Source organism: Quercus lobata, chromosome 6 (genome assembly GCF_001633185.2).
Source record: "Quercus lobata isolate SW786 chromosome 6, ValleyOak3.0 Primary Assembly, whole genome shotgun sequence".
Taxonomy (NCBI): Eukaryota; Viridiplantae; Streptophyta; class Magnoliopsida; order Fagales; family Fagaceae; genus Quercus; species Quercus lobata.
Window position 1 is genome coordinate 2,467,674 of NC_044909.1, and position 17,288 is coordinate 2,484,961.

The 17,288-nt window shown below is 35.4% G+C and overlaps 1 protein-coding gene across 1 annotated transcript; it reads right to left on the reverse strand.

Moving 5' to 3' along the window:
• Window positions 1-1,843: 1,843 nt before the first annotated feature.
• LOC115994005 lies at window positions 1,844-16,629 on the reverse strand. The gene is made up of 3 exons (XM_031118015.1): window positions 15,440-16,629; window positions 9,860-10,167; window positions 1,844-2,353 (listed from the first exon to the last, which is right to left on the reverse strand). The coding sequence occupies exons 1-3, from the start codon at window positions 16,411-16,413 to the stop codon at window positions 2,001-2,003; spliced, it is 1,635 nt and encodes a 544-aa protein (XP_030973875.1). The 5' UTR covers window positions 16,414-16,629; the 3' UTR covers window positions 1,844-2,000.
• Window positions 16,630-17,288: the final 659 nt, after the last annotated feature.

Below are 17,288 nucleotides of genomic sequence, written 5' to 3' on the forward strand. Positions count from 1 at the left end.
CCCCAATTAAAGAGTTATAATGACAATGATTTCATGCATGTTTCAATGTCTGCTTTTTAAAAAAAATACTAGATTAATATTTTAATATGAAGGAAAAATGAGCAAAGTCCAAGATTTGTTTATTAATTAGTACTAACTCCAACTATAGGTGATAATTTGGTCCACGTCTCTGGCTATATTTAATTGGGAAGTGAATGTAATAAATATCTGACAAAAGGCAAAGTACTATATGCATCAAATTGGGGCGGAAAAAAAGGATTGACATTGATCTTACTATTAGTTTTTTCGAACCATGAGATTTGAGTTCTTACTATCAAGTCAAGTCATCTAAAAATAATAGGCACCACTTTTTTGAAGTTTGAAGTAATATAATCGATTCATCAATAAGCACTACAAAAGAAATTAGTAGAAACAGGCTCTTTCGGCTTTGTGGGTTATACTAACATACATCCCCCAATACAAATGGTGGAAACATGAGCAGTATGGATTCAATTCCATAATATTTCAAAGGCCTACATGAATTCCTAGTCCTTTCTTTAATTTTAATTATTAAGATTAAGGGTCTATTTGGAATCCACTTATTTTGTTAAAATTGAAATTTTTTTGCTGAAAGTACTGTACATAAAGGTAAAAGTTAGTTGAAATAGTACAGTGAGACCCATGAATAGTACCAAAAATTGTAGTGAAACCTATAAATAGTAGCAAAAATAAGTTGAATAGTAAAATAAGTTAGCAAAAATAATCTTTACCAAACGGACACCATAAATATCTATTTTGGAACAACTTATCTAGCTTTTAAATTAAAAATTTTTATTAAAAGTATACTAAAATATTTTTGTACCTTGAAAAAAGTAAGAAAAAATGGGAAAAAGTGAAGTTTTAACAAGCTGCACAAAAAAATTTAAAACTAAAAGCTGAGCCTATAAACTGATACCAAACAAACACTACCACAGCTTAATTAGCTGAAATTGAAAACTTGTTACTGAAAGTACTTTAAAAAAAAAAAAAAAAACTAAAAGTTAGCTAAACAGTATAATGAGAACTATGAATAATACCAAAAAGAAACTAAAAACTCAAATAAGTTGAATCTTGCATCACATTCCAAACGGGGAGTTTCAGCTTTTAGCTTTTAATTTTCATGTACAGTTTTTTAAAACTTTTTTTTTTTCAAATTCTTAAAAGTGCAAGTATACTGTACTTTAGCATATTTTTAGTAAAAATATTTCAGGAAAAAGCTAAATAAACTATTCCCAAACTAACAAAATCCTCATGGTTGAGAACCTCTCAGCCAACATATTGCCATTAACGAGTTTGAAACCTTTTCTGAACTAATACTTCATACTAATCAATATCTGTCCTTACCTTTTCGAGCTAACTTCTCATTTTCGGTACAAAATGGTCCTCACGTGTGGAAATGCTTAAAGCAAGTTACTAGCTGAATTCTAAACACTCATAACCAGCAATAATATTATCTTACTTTCTGTAGCAACTATGTATTTTTAAACAGCTTTACGTGGCTTGATGTGGGTGAATTCTGGGTTTAGTTGACTAAAATATGGTCATTTTTCTATGGAAAGTGCTAACGAGTACCCTTAGGGCACTGGTTAAGAATCCAGTTAAAGAAAGTTTTTATGAGAAAAAAAAAAAAAAAAAAACAATTAATGTTTTGACAGCATTTTTTATTTCCTATAAAAGTGATATCAAAATTTTTTTTAAATAGATTGTTAATGAGTGCCCTTAGCATGACCCTTTTTCTATTATACAAGCATCCATAAGAGTGCTCTAATACCCAATAAATATATCATCAACTAGAATAAGCACCTGTATTCAAAGAGGCTGCACGAAATATAACATCAGAAATTGTTGGCATATCACATTAAATCTTTCATCATCAAATGAGACCTAGGTCATCAAATGAGACCTAAGGCTCAGATATTCTTACAGTAATAACCGAGTATAAATAAGAATACACAACAATACCATGCATGGACACCAAGAATCTACTTGGAAAAGTATTCTCTCAGGCTCTCAATGGTAACCTTCTTCTTTGTGTCAAAATCAAATTTCTCCATATCAGAAGCAGTCCCAAGATAACCATAAAAGATCCTCTTTTTCTCTCCTGTATTCTCATCCACCTTTACAAGGTTTGGGTTCTTCTCATCATCCCTGCCAAAATGTGAGGGCTGTACTCGCGCCCAAGCCTTGCGTCCATGATTTTCTTTCTCAAAGAATTCGGCCATCTGCAGGGCCTCCTTAAGGCCTGATTGATCACCAGAAAACTTAACCAGTGTCGTACCCAAATGACCCTCTCTCCCATACAAAGACCGTGACTTACCACCTCCAAATCCAAGTTCTGAAACATGAACATCAAGGAGAAAAGATAAATAAAATAAGGACTTTACAGTCTATAAGTTGAGTGTGCAACAATGCCTCACGGATAATTTGCAGAAAGAGTTAAATTAACTTCAATTTTCCAACTTTAAATTTAATGATAATGGGTCCAAAATAACTAAAATCCATAATTGATGGTAGCTGGCAAATAAAAAAATTATAAGAAAAAAACAAAAAAACAGGTTCAAACCACCAGACGATATTTCAAGGTGAGTAACAAAAACACAACATTTACAAGTGAAAAACCTAAAAGCACCTGTCTTCTTCGGATCCTATCTCCAACAACCACCACTAAACCTTGGTCCCAACATTTTTGGGGGTCGTCTATGAATCCCCCACCAGAGTAGTTAATGTTGGCAACGAGTATTTTTTTGCATCATTCTATTCTATCCAAATCATATTTCAAGGAGAAGGAAAAAAAAAGTCATATTTCACATAAATATCAACAATATATAAGAACCAGTACGTAATCCGATACATCCCTGCCTACATCAACACATGGAATCACAGTTGTCAAAAAGCATAAGCAGCACTTACAGAATGACATTAATTACATATAAAACCCCAACGACTCTACAGTGGTCTATATGCGCACACGTCCTCATGCAATCACAATCACAAATACAAACACATGCAAATGTAGATACCTAAAATCCCATGTAACTCCTCTAGATATGTGGCCTAGCACAATAACTCTTCCAATATGAATGTCCTGCCCTAATAGAATGCATCATTCCCTTAACACCCTTTATTCACCACCTAAAACTTACACCCAATAACCTATATACCAAATTTAAATTTCTTTCAATACTAAATACAGCTTAAGCTGTACTCTTTTAAAAATGCGATTAAACTGATACAGAGGAAATTCATTCTAAAAAAAAGAATTTGAAAATTTGAAATACACAGTGAAAGAAACGCATTTTCAACTTTTTTTTTACTCAGAAAGAAATTAAATATTTAGAAAATGAATACTAATTCTAAACATCGGAACAAGTGATGGATTTTTTTAATTCAAGTGAAATCATACTAATCCCTTTCATTTGGGGGTTAAATCTCCACACCCAAAAAATAAAAAAGAAGGTATATGTGAAACCAACTTATCTGCCGCAAAATGCTAATTGTAAAATGTGCATCATTCTAAAAATTTAATGATCAAAACCAAGCATGAACTCAAGTAGATGCTAAGCAACATCTGGAGAGAGTGGAGTTGGTGGACTCACCATATCCAGCAACCATGCAACTTGGCAGACAAATGGCTTCTTCAAAGCCTGATTTTAATACCATTCCTATTAAAGAATAGAAGTACAACTGATGGACTGAAACGGAACCGAGATTTTTTAGTTGAGGGGCCTTTGAAGAATAAATATTTTTTTGACCATCAAAGAATAAAAAATATACTATAAGTTTAAAACTAAAATTATATATATATATATATATATATAAAGATTGTTTCTTAATACAATTCTACTCAAACAATTTTTATCAATCAAAATGGAAATTGGTGTCTTTTAAATCAGAAAAATTATCTGTAATTGATTATGTACTACATTAAGAAACAATTTCCCTTAAAATGTATAGAACCAAGAATTCATTAGAAAATCATCTTTAATTTTGCTATGAAATTCATGACTAAATATATTTGCTTTCTAATTGCAGTAAAAATTGAAAGAGTAAGTACAAGCACTGCCATTCTACAAAGGAAATAGTGTGATTTTGCTATGAAATTCATGACTAAAAATGTTTGCTTTCTAATTGCAGAAAAATTGGAAGAGTAAGCACAACTGCACAAGCACTACCATTCTACAAAGGAAATAGTGTGAACCGCAAAACTGGAAAGTCATACTTAATATCATTATATTTGCAATTTATTCTTACTAAAAAAACCAATTAGTGTTAGCCAAGTAAAAAATTAAATTAAAAAAAAAAAACAAAAAAAACAAAAAAACAAAAAATAGATAAATAAATAAAAAGCACTCAAACAATCCTTCACGTGGAGCCAGACAACACAACATTACTCAAAACCGAAAGATTCAAACTTGTAATTTTGTGTCCATAGCATCAATCACGTAAATTGTCATGCCAAACACGAGTCATGTGAACATTTTATTTGGACCAAAATTCATTTTAAGAGGACTAGTTTTGAATTTTGGAGGTCAAATATAAATTTTTAGATACAGACTTTCAAATATATATAGAGAACTAAATAATTCAGGGCCTTGGTCTAGGTAAGTGTTCCATCCCTGACAACAGATCACGTGGGATATACATGCTAAAAAAATAGAGGTATGCTGGTCCAAACCCACTTAAGACAAGTGATTTTGGTCCCCATGTTAGGGGGTTTGCAAAGTGAATCCACTACATTTACTGAACAACAGGACAAGAATATGTTTGGATGGCGCATTCATATAAAACATGTTCGAAAGAGGCCTGTAATTGTTTGCTCTTAATAATCTATAATATTTTACAAAAATTCATAAACAATCATTATGATGCAGTAAGGGAACTCAGGTAAACGTAGAAGAAGGATTAAGAAGAAATTAAAGCAACAATTGTTATGATGCAGTAAGGAGAACTCAGGTCTAATGTATAAGAAGGATTTAAGAAGAAATTATAGCAGCAAAGACTTCTTGTGGGGTGACACTAAGACACATTTGTTGGGTTGGGATAAGGTGTGCATGCCTATGGCTAATGGCGGTTTGGGTATTAGGAAGTTAACCACTTTCAATAAAGCCTCACTTGGAAAGTGGCTTTGGCGTTTTGGGATCGAGGAGAATAGGTTGTGGAGGAGGGTGGTAGCTTTAAAATTTGGGGAAGAATGGGGGGATGGACTTCTAAGTTGGGAAGGGGTGTTCATGGGTGTGGTCTGTGGAGAAGTATTCGGATGGGATGGGAAATGTTTCGCAAGAATGTCCACTTTAAGCTTGGGGTGGGGGATAGAGTGAAATTCTGGACAGATAGGTGGTGTGGAGATCTTCCTCTCCATTTGGCTTTTTTGATCTTGTACTCTTTTGCTGCGAACAAAGAAGCTTCCATAGAATCATCTTTGTTGTGCCAAGGAGCGGGAATAGGAGAACTTGGGATCCTAATGATTGGGAGGCAGGTATGGTGGATGTTTTCTTCCGATTCTTGGCATCCAATTTACCTCTTGGGACTGAGGGTGATCGTATGAGATGGAAGTTGACAAAGAAAGGATTTTACCATCCGCTCATATTATCACAAGTTACATGGTTCTTTTTCCATTGTCTTCCCATGGAAAGGTATTTGGAAGGTTAAGGCACCCCGGCGTGTCTCTTTCTTTGTTTGGACAGCGGCATGGGATAGGATTCTCACAGGTGATAATCTGAGACTCAAGGGCTTTGACTTCGTTGATTGGTGTATTATGTGTTGTTATTGTGGGGAGAATGGATTACTTGTAATTATATTGTGGAAAGGCTTATCGGCTGTGGTGCTTTGTCTTTAGAACCTTTGGGATTTCATGGGTCCCCTCTAGTACGGTGTCAGATCTTCTTTTTAGTTAGTGGAATTGGTTGGGGAAGCGTTCATCTCACATTTGGAATTTAGTTCCATAGTGCTTGATGTGGTATATTTGGAGGGAACGCAATTGGTGGATATTTGAGGATTTGGATAGATCCGATGACCAAATGCTCGCTCTCTTTTCTGGTTCCCTTTTTGATTGGGCTAGGGCTTGGGGACTCACATCTAGTGATTCTCTTCTTTTCTTCCTTAGCTCTCTTCTTCTTCATTGTTAGTGTTCTTTTCTTTTATACTTGTACTTTTCTTTCTTTTCTTGTACATTTGAAATGCTAGTGCTTCTTTGCATTTAGCAGTTTTTTGAATATATATGTTTCTTACCTAAAAAAAAAAAAAAAAAAAATAGCAGCAAAGAAGAGTTCAGCAAAAAATAAAATATAAAAAAATAGTAACAAACAAGATTGAAGTAAAGAAAAAGATAATAGGATTGAAGCTGGAACAATCAAATATCAATTTCTAGGCACAAAGATCTGAAGAAAAACTCAAATATGATATTTCATAAAATTGAAGACTACCTACAAAGACTGAAAAGGGGCAAACTATAATAGCCTTTAGTAAACCTAGAATCCTCGCAATTAAATTATAACCATCCAAAAATCACATGTTAGTCACACAGCCTGTTAAAATACTCAAGACATAATAATAGATAAAACATGACATATAAAAATAAAAGACAATGGACTAACAGAACACCCCCCCCCCCCCCTCTCTTTTTTTCTTTTCTTTTGGGCTTAAATTTTCCTACATACAATTTGAGGAACAAAAAGAAAATGAGGTAAAGGGGTGCAAGGGGAACCTGTAAGGAAGATCATCTGATCTTACTAGGAATCAATATACTAGCAACCATAAAAGGATCTGCAATTGTTTGCTCTAATATCCTCTATTATATGAGATGAACTCATGAATCATGATCTAGACGCTTAGATCCCAGTTTTTAGTCTGAGACTCTCAATTGCAAAGGAAGAGAAGCTGATGAGCTCTAACTCAACCAACGCCTCCTCTACCCCATAAGAAAGAGTGGAAAATAGCATCATGGTTTCAAAACACGCTGGGTGCATTTAAACTCATGAATCAAAAATATTGCATAGGAGCAGTTACATGGGCTGTGGGAAAGACTAAGAACACTAGATTCCAACAAGCTTAAAACTGGCAACTTTCTAAGATAGATGCAAAACTCAGTTAACTCTTTCGTCCATATTTAGATATAAGTAGGTCAGGAAAATACGGAAATAAATCATAGTCCAAATATAGGTAGGGTGATAACCAAGTGCTTCAAGAACAGATAAGAGAGAGAAATGATACGAGAGGAAACACTCACAAGTACATTATCAATAACAATCTTAACCCTGACAACAATTATTAGGCTTAAATCATTAATAAAGAATGAGCCTTTCTTGTATAGCAGTAAATTCTTGTCCGCCTATGCCATCTATTTTAATATGGGGCCTCACATAACGTGAAGTTAGCATAAATCTAACCCATAATCACCTCCAACCATAGCTTAACAACTGTTTAGTTCAGTGACCAACCATGATGCCCCAACCCACTTCTTCTAAATCACACCGCTAGACATTCCTACAAAGAATTGTACACCCAACACCACCCTCCACCAGTGAAAGTGTTTGGACTGTGGCACCAAGTGAATTCATCTATTGGAATGAAATCCTGATATCGCTCTTCTTTTAGCTTGGATCTCAACCTATGAACCTTCCAAAAGATTAATATGGTTTCCAAAGCACCCAATAAAAATTGGGTATGATCCTCAGGATGCTTTTCCAAAGAAAGGAATCCTTGTGACATCTTTGCTAATTTTAAAAATGAGATTCTTAACGAAAAAAAAAAAATAGAGAGAGATTCTTGTTCCCAAACACTGAAACTTTAAATGGAGAGTCAGACATTGCTTAATATTGCATTACCAACTTTTGTAATAACTCAAAGCCAAAATATGGTTGGTAGGGGTTACAGGATTGCTTTCAACCAACCAACCTGACCAAGTTGAAGCCCTCGCTTAAAAGAGATCATAGTCATGTAAAACAAGTATACTTCGTACTGTGGGAATAATAAACCCCTAAAATTAAACTTCAGATTGCCTCCAACTAACCAACCTAAATAAGTAGAAGCCCTCACTTAAAAAATATCTTAGTCGTGTGAAACAAGTATAGTTCATAATGTGAGCATAATAAAGATTCAGATTCTGAAAGGGTATGTAAATCCTTATCAAGGCCAAAGCCAAAAGGAGGCCACAACCAGCATGTAAACCAGGATGTGAAAGTAATAAAAGTTGCATAACAAAAGAAAAGAAATTGAGATGGTTGGATGAGAAGGTTAAATTTCGATAAACAAAGAATACAATGATGTTAATGGATCATGACAAGCTCCAGTTCAACATACTGGCTCCCCCTATGGGAGCGAGCTTCACTTCCCCTAGCCCAAAAAAGACACCACAGGGCTATTCATCATGAGAACCATATTTTTAACAAAGAATCAAGCCTAAATACCAGCCAAGACCTTTGATGACAGTCCAAATTAGAGCAGCGGAAGAAAAACTAAAAGACAAAAGCAGATGACTAAAACAATGAGTCATTTAATTTGTAAAACCATAGAACAAGAATGTAAACACCCATTAAAAATTAAAAAAAAAATTAAAAAAAAAAAAAAAAAAAAAAAAAACCCTATAAGAGTTAAATTGAACTTAACCAAAATGTGTTGCAACAGCAAACCATGATTTAGTGCAGAGTTTCTGCATCTTAACAATGTCCTTTAGCAGAAAATTTGAACATAAGTTTCAAGTACTCTATACTATATCCCCTCAAGCCCCAAATCACCCTCTTTTTCAACCCTGCCTTGTAAATATTGCCTGAAGACTTAAATTCACAATTATATCTGAGAGGAAACCTGGTTAATGGTTCCACAAACAAGCACATCTGCAATGAAGCTAGGTGTTTACTCTTAGCTCAAAATAAACAATGTTGCAATTTACCAACTCAACTGAGCTTTTATAATTACCCTATTATAAAATCAAAGACTAAGAGGAATAAGTACCAATAAAAGAAACATTTTTATGTCACAAACAGAATCACAAATGGAAGAATGCTACCCCACCCCTCCCCCACCCCGCCAAAAAAAAAATAGAAGTCAAACCATTTAGCCAGAAAATGGACTCTATTGTAAATGAATAAGTCTAAAGGAAATAACAACTATAAGGCAAGAAACTTTTAGAGAAACAAATAGACCATAAACGTGAAAGAACTGAGTATCGATTAGATGGCAAAAAAAAAGTATCATAGACTAACAAACAAGTTAAGATGGAGGTGGTCGTAGCACAAGAAAATAAAAAGTGAATTTGAAAGGGAAAATAAGTATATATACACTCAGCATTTGGCAAGGCCTTGATCCTAACTACCTACAGTCAAATACACACATTCTATTTTGTCATTCAGCTCTATATAAGGTCAATTCTAAAATGAAAGAAACCCTCAAATCAAATCAATGTATCATTAGAAGGGTGGTGTAAAAACTAAACTGAAGGGGGTATGCATGCAACTGTGCCCTAGAACTCTCCCTTTTACATTCCAATTATCCTTAGAAAGGATGGAAACCTTTCTTAGAGGAGATGGGTAGGATGGGGACCATTAGGATAGGGGCTATGAAGGGTGGCACAGTCTGAAGGGTTTATAGTGAATTTTTCAACATGGTGCTCCTTAATTGAGACAATATAGCAAGGAATACTTCAAAAAAAGGATAGAACATACCCAAAAGGGATGGTTTGGTGTAATAGAATTTGACATACCTAATAATCTAATAAAACTCATCAACAAAAATCTCATATGCATTGTGCATGATCTGATCTAGGTGATCAGTGGCCAACCTTTTCTAAGGGAATTTCCATACAAATAACACAAAGAAGACAAATAAATGAAAAGGCGCATTATACCTCTAATCTTACTATCCATTGCTTTGTTTCCCAAACCCTCCATGCGCCCCTCTTTACCCTTTCCTGTAATTGTATTATGAATGATCACCATAGGTGGCCACATAATCAGATCGTACTGGTTCATTGCCGCTTCATCAGCCGATAGAAACTGATACGTCTTTGAGTTATCAGGAGGCTTTGAGTAGTTCCATCCCATTAAAATGCAAAGAGCCTTGTGTAAGCCCAAGTGATCCACATGCAAGTCACCATGATCTGAGTGGTAAGTGTGCATTATGAGACTATGCACATCTGGAAACTCTTTAGTAGACCTGAAATTTGGATATCAAGGGCATTGAAGAATATAATTCAGGTTTTCCTTTCAGTTATCAGTATGTGCCTACAAGTTTGAACTAAAAGGGGAATGAAGGCAATGCATTCGCAAGTTTAAGGGTAAATTCAAGGCATTATAATAAGGTACTAAGACTAAACAATATCATATAATGGAGCTGAGTAACAAGCATGAAATATATCAGTTGCATCACAGGAACAACAGTTACAAGTTACAACACCATATAAACAATGAAGTGGTTCCATCGTGTACAAGATTATTTAACCACTAGAACATTTCAAATGAGTTTAGTTCTCTCACATGGAAAGATCCATTTCCAAAGTTTCATTAAACAGCATCATTTTGATATCAATACACAATTTTCTGGAATGAATCTCGCCTGATATGATGAGATTGTACCTCCAAATTATTATAATAATATAAGATGAAATTTTTTTCAATTATAAAAATAAATAAATAAGATGAAATTTTTTACAAACTAGAGTCCTCCAAATGCACTCCAATTAAAACGAACAATCAAGTTTCACTGACCTCTCAACCTAAAAGCATGGCAACATTAGCCTTGATACTAAAACAGAGTATCAGTACCTCAGCACCATGTATGAAATTAGCATGATGGTTCTCTATGGAAATGTTCCGGATCATAGGAATCAATTGAAAATGATTCGGAACAGTTGATAATTTTTCAAAAATTGAATCACTATAAGGCCTGTTTTTCATCTGATATAGGCCTTTCTTTCTGTCAATTTAAACAAGAAGTGCAATCAGCTTTAAAACAGCAGTGCATAATGGCAGGCAAATTAAAAGAAGAAGAATAAGACAATCAGGGTGATTGAAACTATGTTAGTCAAGACAGCAATCAGAAGCCCCACGAGTCAAACTTTAAAAGAAGAAAATCTTAAAAGCTGTCTTTTTTTCTTAATTAAAACAGATTTGACCGTTTAATGGATTGATACCATCTTTATATGATATTCCACATCTTATGATCTACTATTACAACCTCTAACTTCCCCTAAATGCTTCTTTCTCATTCTATACACTTTGGTTGCCACCTGTTCATCTTAACATCCTCATTACACTCATCTTTTAAGCACAAGCATGCCATAAAATGACTAAAATAAAGCAATTTCAATGCCAGGAAATAAAAATCCAAGCACAGAAACACACACACAGAAACAGAAACCTTGCACATTTATGATTTAACTCCAGAAACATGAAACTGAGTAGTGCATAACATACGGAGCCAAAGCTAATTGCAATAAGAGTTAACTTATTGATTACGCCCGTCCAGCATGCACCCAAATTACACTGCATTAACAGCAATGCATAATATAAGACACACACACACACACACACACACACACACACACACATATTGATCGGTAAATAAAATGTTTTATTGAGTAATCAAATGAAACAGGATCCCCTTGTACACAGGTGGTGTACCAGGGGTCCACAAATTTAACAAAAAGTACTTAAGAAATTACTCCAAGGAGGAAAGAGTGGCCGCTTAAGGCAGCCATCCACTCACACAGAGATCATAATAACAATTATATACACACAAACACACACATAATGCTACTACCAAAAAAAGCATGAAGACCAACCATTCAAATGGATTGCTTCACAAATCTCCACCAATAAGACAACTGGCTATGAATTGGAGATGTTTAGTAATAGAATATAAAGTTGGTAGCCCCTAAATATGCATCTAATCTGTTAAAGTTAGAAAAAAGATAGACCAAAAATAAATGCAAAGTTAAAATTACAAATCAAAGAAGAAAAGTAGCAACTATGTAGTTTGGGAACTAATTAATAATCAGAAAGGACATAAATGGATGCAATTAAAGACTGATAAGCCACAGTTCCATCCCGTGTACTAAGTTATGCAGTACAGCAAAGAATCTTAAAATGGAAGTAAAAGATAATGCCATCCAGACAGCATGACTACAATGCATCAGAGAATAAAAAAAAAAAATTGAGGAAGATAATTGGATACGATCAGTGATTAAAACCCGTATATTTATAATATTTGCATACAGACTCATCCTGCACTGCCAAGCATAAAATATAATAAACTAAGCTACTAGAGCGACTTTCAAGATATTAGCTCTCCCAATCTGCCATTACTAAAGCACCAAACTTTAGCACTCAAGGTTCTTTTAATGCTAACCCACATCACAGGTTCCCAAAAAGATGAAAGGCAAGCTTACATTTCAAAAAGTATAATGCAGTGAAAGAAATGATGCCAAAGACAACAGCAGCATAAAAACAGAGACCATCACTTTTGTTGAAAAAAAAAACAAGTTGGCTAGCACTATACTGATTACAAACTTGAAATATAACACAAAACCTCATTCACTAATATATACATATTCATACATTCTATCAAATCTAGGCCCTAAAAATTAAGTCATAGTCATTAGAGAACTATTCTGGCAAGGCATGGAAAAACCACGCCTAACAAATCCCATAGAGAGAGTAAAGACATGACTTAATTAATAATTACTAAAGAAAACAAAAGTGCATACCATATACACGTGGAAACTGTAATGCACATGCAATGAAGTAACTAGCCAATACATCATCCAAACTAGACTATAACTCTCTAAGCCAGTGCTATATGTCTGGACAAGTAAGTAGTTACAGCTGCATCACGATTTTAACCATCTATAAGTAGATTAGAATAGCAAGATCTGCGCTCCAAGGGGCAGCAACTGGCAAAAAGCACATACAACATAAATTGAACAAGTTATATCAAACTTTTGCAGCCTACAACTATAGGAACGCATGAAAGAAGCAATAACATATTTACATCAATCTTAGCATTACAGAAATATGATAATGCTTCTTGCTCCTTCAATCCAACAATACTTTCTTAAAATTAGATAAAATCCAAAATTTATTGTTTTCCTCTCTGTTTGCATTACATCCAGAACTATTTGACATAGAATGTGAGGTATCTAAAATAAGTAAAGATAACATAATTGAAGCAGATTTCCCCAAGTCTCCCAGATAACTTAGTCTATAACTACATTAAAACCTAAAAATAAATACCTAACTTTTAATCAAACAACTGAAGGTGACCACTAGCAATATAAAAATTCAACGCAAAAAAGAAATAATACATATTAAATAGGTACTATAACTAGATATTTCAATAGCATACATAGGCCATGTCAAGATACAAGAGATGAGAAACTTTCTTGCAGAAGCACTATAACTAGCTGACACACAAAAACAAAATGCTGTCCACACACTGAAGCAACAAACAGAGCACCATACACCTATATTCAACTCTCGTATAGGTGTATGGTGCTCTGCTTGTTGAAGATAGGTAACACCTATATTCAACTCTCACTTTTTTTTTTTTGATAAATAATATTCAACTCTCATATTGACCAAACAATAGTTTCAAATGTACCTAATAGTTATATCCAGGATGCAACCAATAAGAAATAAAAGAATTCCTCAAAGTTGATCTTGGATAAATATGAGATAAGAAAATAAAGGCTACCTTAACAAGCTAATCTTTGAGAAATACAAATAAATCCCTTCCTTTATGACAAAACAACCAAGAGAAAGAGAGACTAGTCTTCATGAAAAGGCAACAAGTGAGATAAACCATTGAATTCTAAGTGCCCACACACATTTTAAGCATTGGATGAAAAGCATCTCTCGGTAATTAGAGATAATTCCTTCATGACAAAGCAACACCAGTCTTCATATCAAAGCAAAAGAGTGAGATACACCATTGAATTCTAAGTGGGCAAGTACACACACGCACACAGCCACACACACAAAAACATCTTAAGCATTGGATGAAATGCATCTCTCAGCAATTAGAGAGAGATTGTTCCTTCATGAAAAAAGCAACTAAACAAGACCAATCTACATGAAAAGCAAAAAAGTGCTATAAACTATTGAATTATAAGTGCGCACAAACACATACAGCCCTTAATAATTGCATGAAAAGCACCTCTCAGCAATAATAGATCATTCCTTCATTACAGAGCAACTAAGCAAGACTGGTCTTCAAGACAAAGGAAAAAAAAAAATGAAAAACACCATTGAATTCTAAGTGCACCACACACATGCACACATATCCATCTTAAGCATTGGATGAAAAGTACCTCTGTATCCCTCCATCATGACAAAGCATTAAGGTAAGATATACCATTAAATTCCAGTGCACAAGGCATGCCATGCACACACATCCATCTTAGGCTGTAGGCAATGATCAATTTTAACCATCTAACGTAAAGTTTGGTTGTCAAAGTACTTTACAAAATCCTAGTAATGTCAGGATCAGTTCCTCCAAAGCCCTCTCTTTGACATAACATTACAAGGGTACTAATAATTAACAAGATTGCCACTACACAATTTCACGTTGTGACAGGATTGGAAAGTAATATACGCACTCAATGGATCTTGAAACCAATACCCGCCATCTGTCTTGAACTTACAAGAGTAGGATGTGCCCTCGTTGGCAAAAATTCACATTGTAACTGGACTGACTATGATCAAACAGCTCAGTAACAGATACTAATCCTTAAATCAAACTAAACACTCAACGTTTCTAAATAGTCACAGATAACTAAAACACAAGATTATCACCGTACCACATCTCCCACATAAGTCCCAAATCACCTCTCTTTGATAATCTCATATCCAAAAAATAAAAACCTTGTCTTGACAATTCACCTCCATAGTAAGAAATACTAGAAGTAAAATAACTAATGCCAACAAATACAACAACAAACAAATCAAGCCTATATCAGACATAATGAACACCTCATTAGCTCTATATATCTCTCAGCAATCCCCAATACATAGACCTATGCTGAATGAATTTAAACTCTTTTTTTTTTCTTTCCGTTTTCTTTCCGTTTTGCTAACTGGGAGTCCAGGGCTCTTCAAACATCTTACTATTCCCCCATGTGTGTACCTGACTATCTATTCCCCCCGCCCTCATCTACTAGGTAATTAAAGGGAGGAATCCCAACTTTCCAACAATGTGTAAAAACACATTATCAAAAATTGTTAAAACAATATGCCAAGCTATGCTAAAACACACACTATTTCGAATCCTAACCTTCCAACAATGTGTATGACGAGCTATGTTAAAACACACACGCACACACAGTATAAGATATGTGCCCAAATAACCTAAGAAAACAATAGCAACATTGATTGTCAAGACAAGCACCCAAAAAATAAAACAAAGAAAGCAAAGAAGCGTGATCATCAACCTGCCGCAAGCAAGACATGGAAGGCGTCCAAGTTTGCCATCCTCCAAGTAAGTCTTTTTCTGATTGGAAAGCTCATTAAGCAACTTAGCGAACTGAAGAAACGCCTTGTTCAAGGCGCTCTGATCAACTTGTAGATGCTTATGAACCACACTATTTTCATTACCAACACCACCACCACCACCGCCACCACCGAGTCTAATATACTTTGAAGCTCTATTGTTACTATATTCATCACCACCACCACCAACACCACCACTACGCCCAAATGGACCACTGTTTCCCGCCAAAAACTCATTCCCAATTGGAAACCCATTGCCAATACCAAACTGTTGCCTGTGTTTCTCTTCTTCTTCGCTCATATACTTCCTCTTCATTGATGATGGGCCTTCCATGCTGGGCCCACCAGGCCCAGGCCCACGTCCATCGAGCCCTAGCGAGTTCCAGTAATCCTGCTGGTGCCGATTAAACCCTCCTCCGGGACTCCCCGGAAGCCGATGCGGTGGCATCATCGGCATCGGCATCGGCGGGGGCATCGGATTGAAGTCTTGGTAATCGGGAGGGAGAGCGAAGTAGGATCGGACGGTACCATCGGCGAGAACGAAGGTTCGCCGTTCAAGCATGTGGAACCCATAAGCCGGCGGAGGCGGTGGGCCTAAGGCGGAGAGGTCCGGGAATTGGATTGGGCCTGGGCCGGAGTGGGGAGGAGTAGGGTGAGCTTGGTGGTGGTATTGGTGGTGGCGCTGATTCGCCGGGCTTGGAGTCGGGGCGGGTTTTGGAGACGGGTTAGGTTTTGAGTCTCCGGGTTTTGGAGAAGGGTTTGGTTTTGAGGGTGTAGTGGTGGTGGAGGGGTTGTTTTCCCAGCGGGATTTGCGGTGAGAGGAAGAGGAAGAGACGGCGGCAGCAGCGGCGGCGGCGGCGGAGGACGACGAAGAGGGCTTATGCGGAGCGTTTTTATTAAGGTTAACTCCGGCCATTTACACGGACCTGGTCGGGTCAGGTCGGATCGGGAGAATTGTGATGGGTTTCCGAGTGAAGAGAGAGAGAGAAGAACAACAAGGTCGTCTTTCTTTTTTTGAGAAACAAGAAGGTCGTCTTTCTTTGTTCTTTGAAGTGGAGACTGGAGAGAATGAGATGCTTTTGTCGTGTAGTTTGTACTCTGTTGATGCTATAGAGAGAGTGAGTAAAAGTTTTGAAGCGTGGGGCCAAATCTTTTTTTTTTTTTTTTTTTTATAGCTAATTTGGAACAAACAATAGTGTAGATTAGATCTTGGAGTGTGGAATCGGTGGATTGAAGTTCATCTCAACCGTTCATTCATTACCAAACAAATCAAGCTCAAACTTAGATTTATGCATGATTATTACACCGGTTAAACTCGAGGGAAATGCTATGTCCATAATATTTTTATAATATTTTCACAAAAAAATTCTAAATAGTTGGTTGTTACGGATAGATAAAAAAATAATTTAAATTTTGAATTCAAATTAGAACCAATAACAATTTTACACTTATAATTTGTTGTAAAAATGATGTAGACATAACACCTCTCTAAACTCAAACATAATAATATGTATTTATGAACATGAAAACTGGATTTAATTATAAATAGGTTCATATAATAATTAATTATTATTTGTAGTTTATTAATTATATTCCATTTGTTTTAACAATTTATAAATTTGTGAATGGGTAAAATATTGTAATCGAGGTTTTATTATATGTAGGAAAAAATTAATTAATTAATTAATCAAGTACCGCACAAATAAGATTAAACTTGCGTGACGAAGAAAATGAACAAATGGTTGAACATATAATCTTGTTTGGTGATGCACTCAAACACGTCATGTTCAA

Coding starts and splice junctions, on each gene's coding strand:
- LOC115994005 (XM_031118015.1), bottom strand. CDS start 16,413: ATGGCCGGAGTTAACCTTAATAAAAACGCTCCGCATAAGCCCTCTTCG. Junction 10,168..15,439: donor CCATGTCTTGCTTGCGGCAG/GTTGATGATCAC, acceptor TCCAAATTTCAG/GTCTACTAAAGAGTTTCCAG. Junction 2,354..9,859: donor AATGGATAGTAAGATTAGAG/GTATAATGCGCC, acceptor TTCATGTTTCAG/AACTTGGATTTGGAGGTGGT.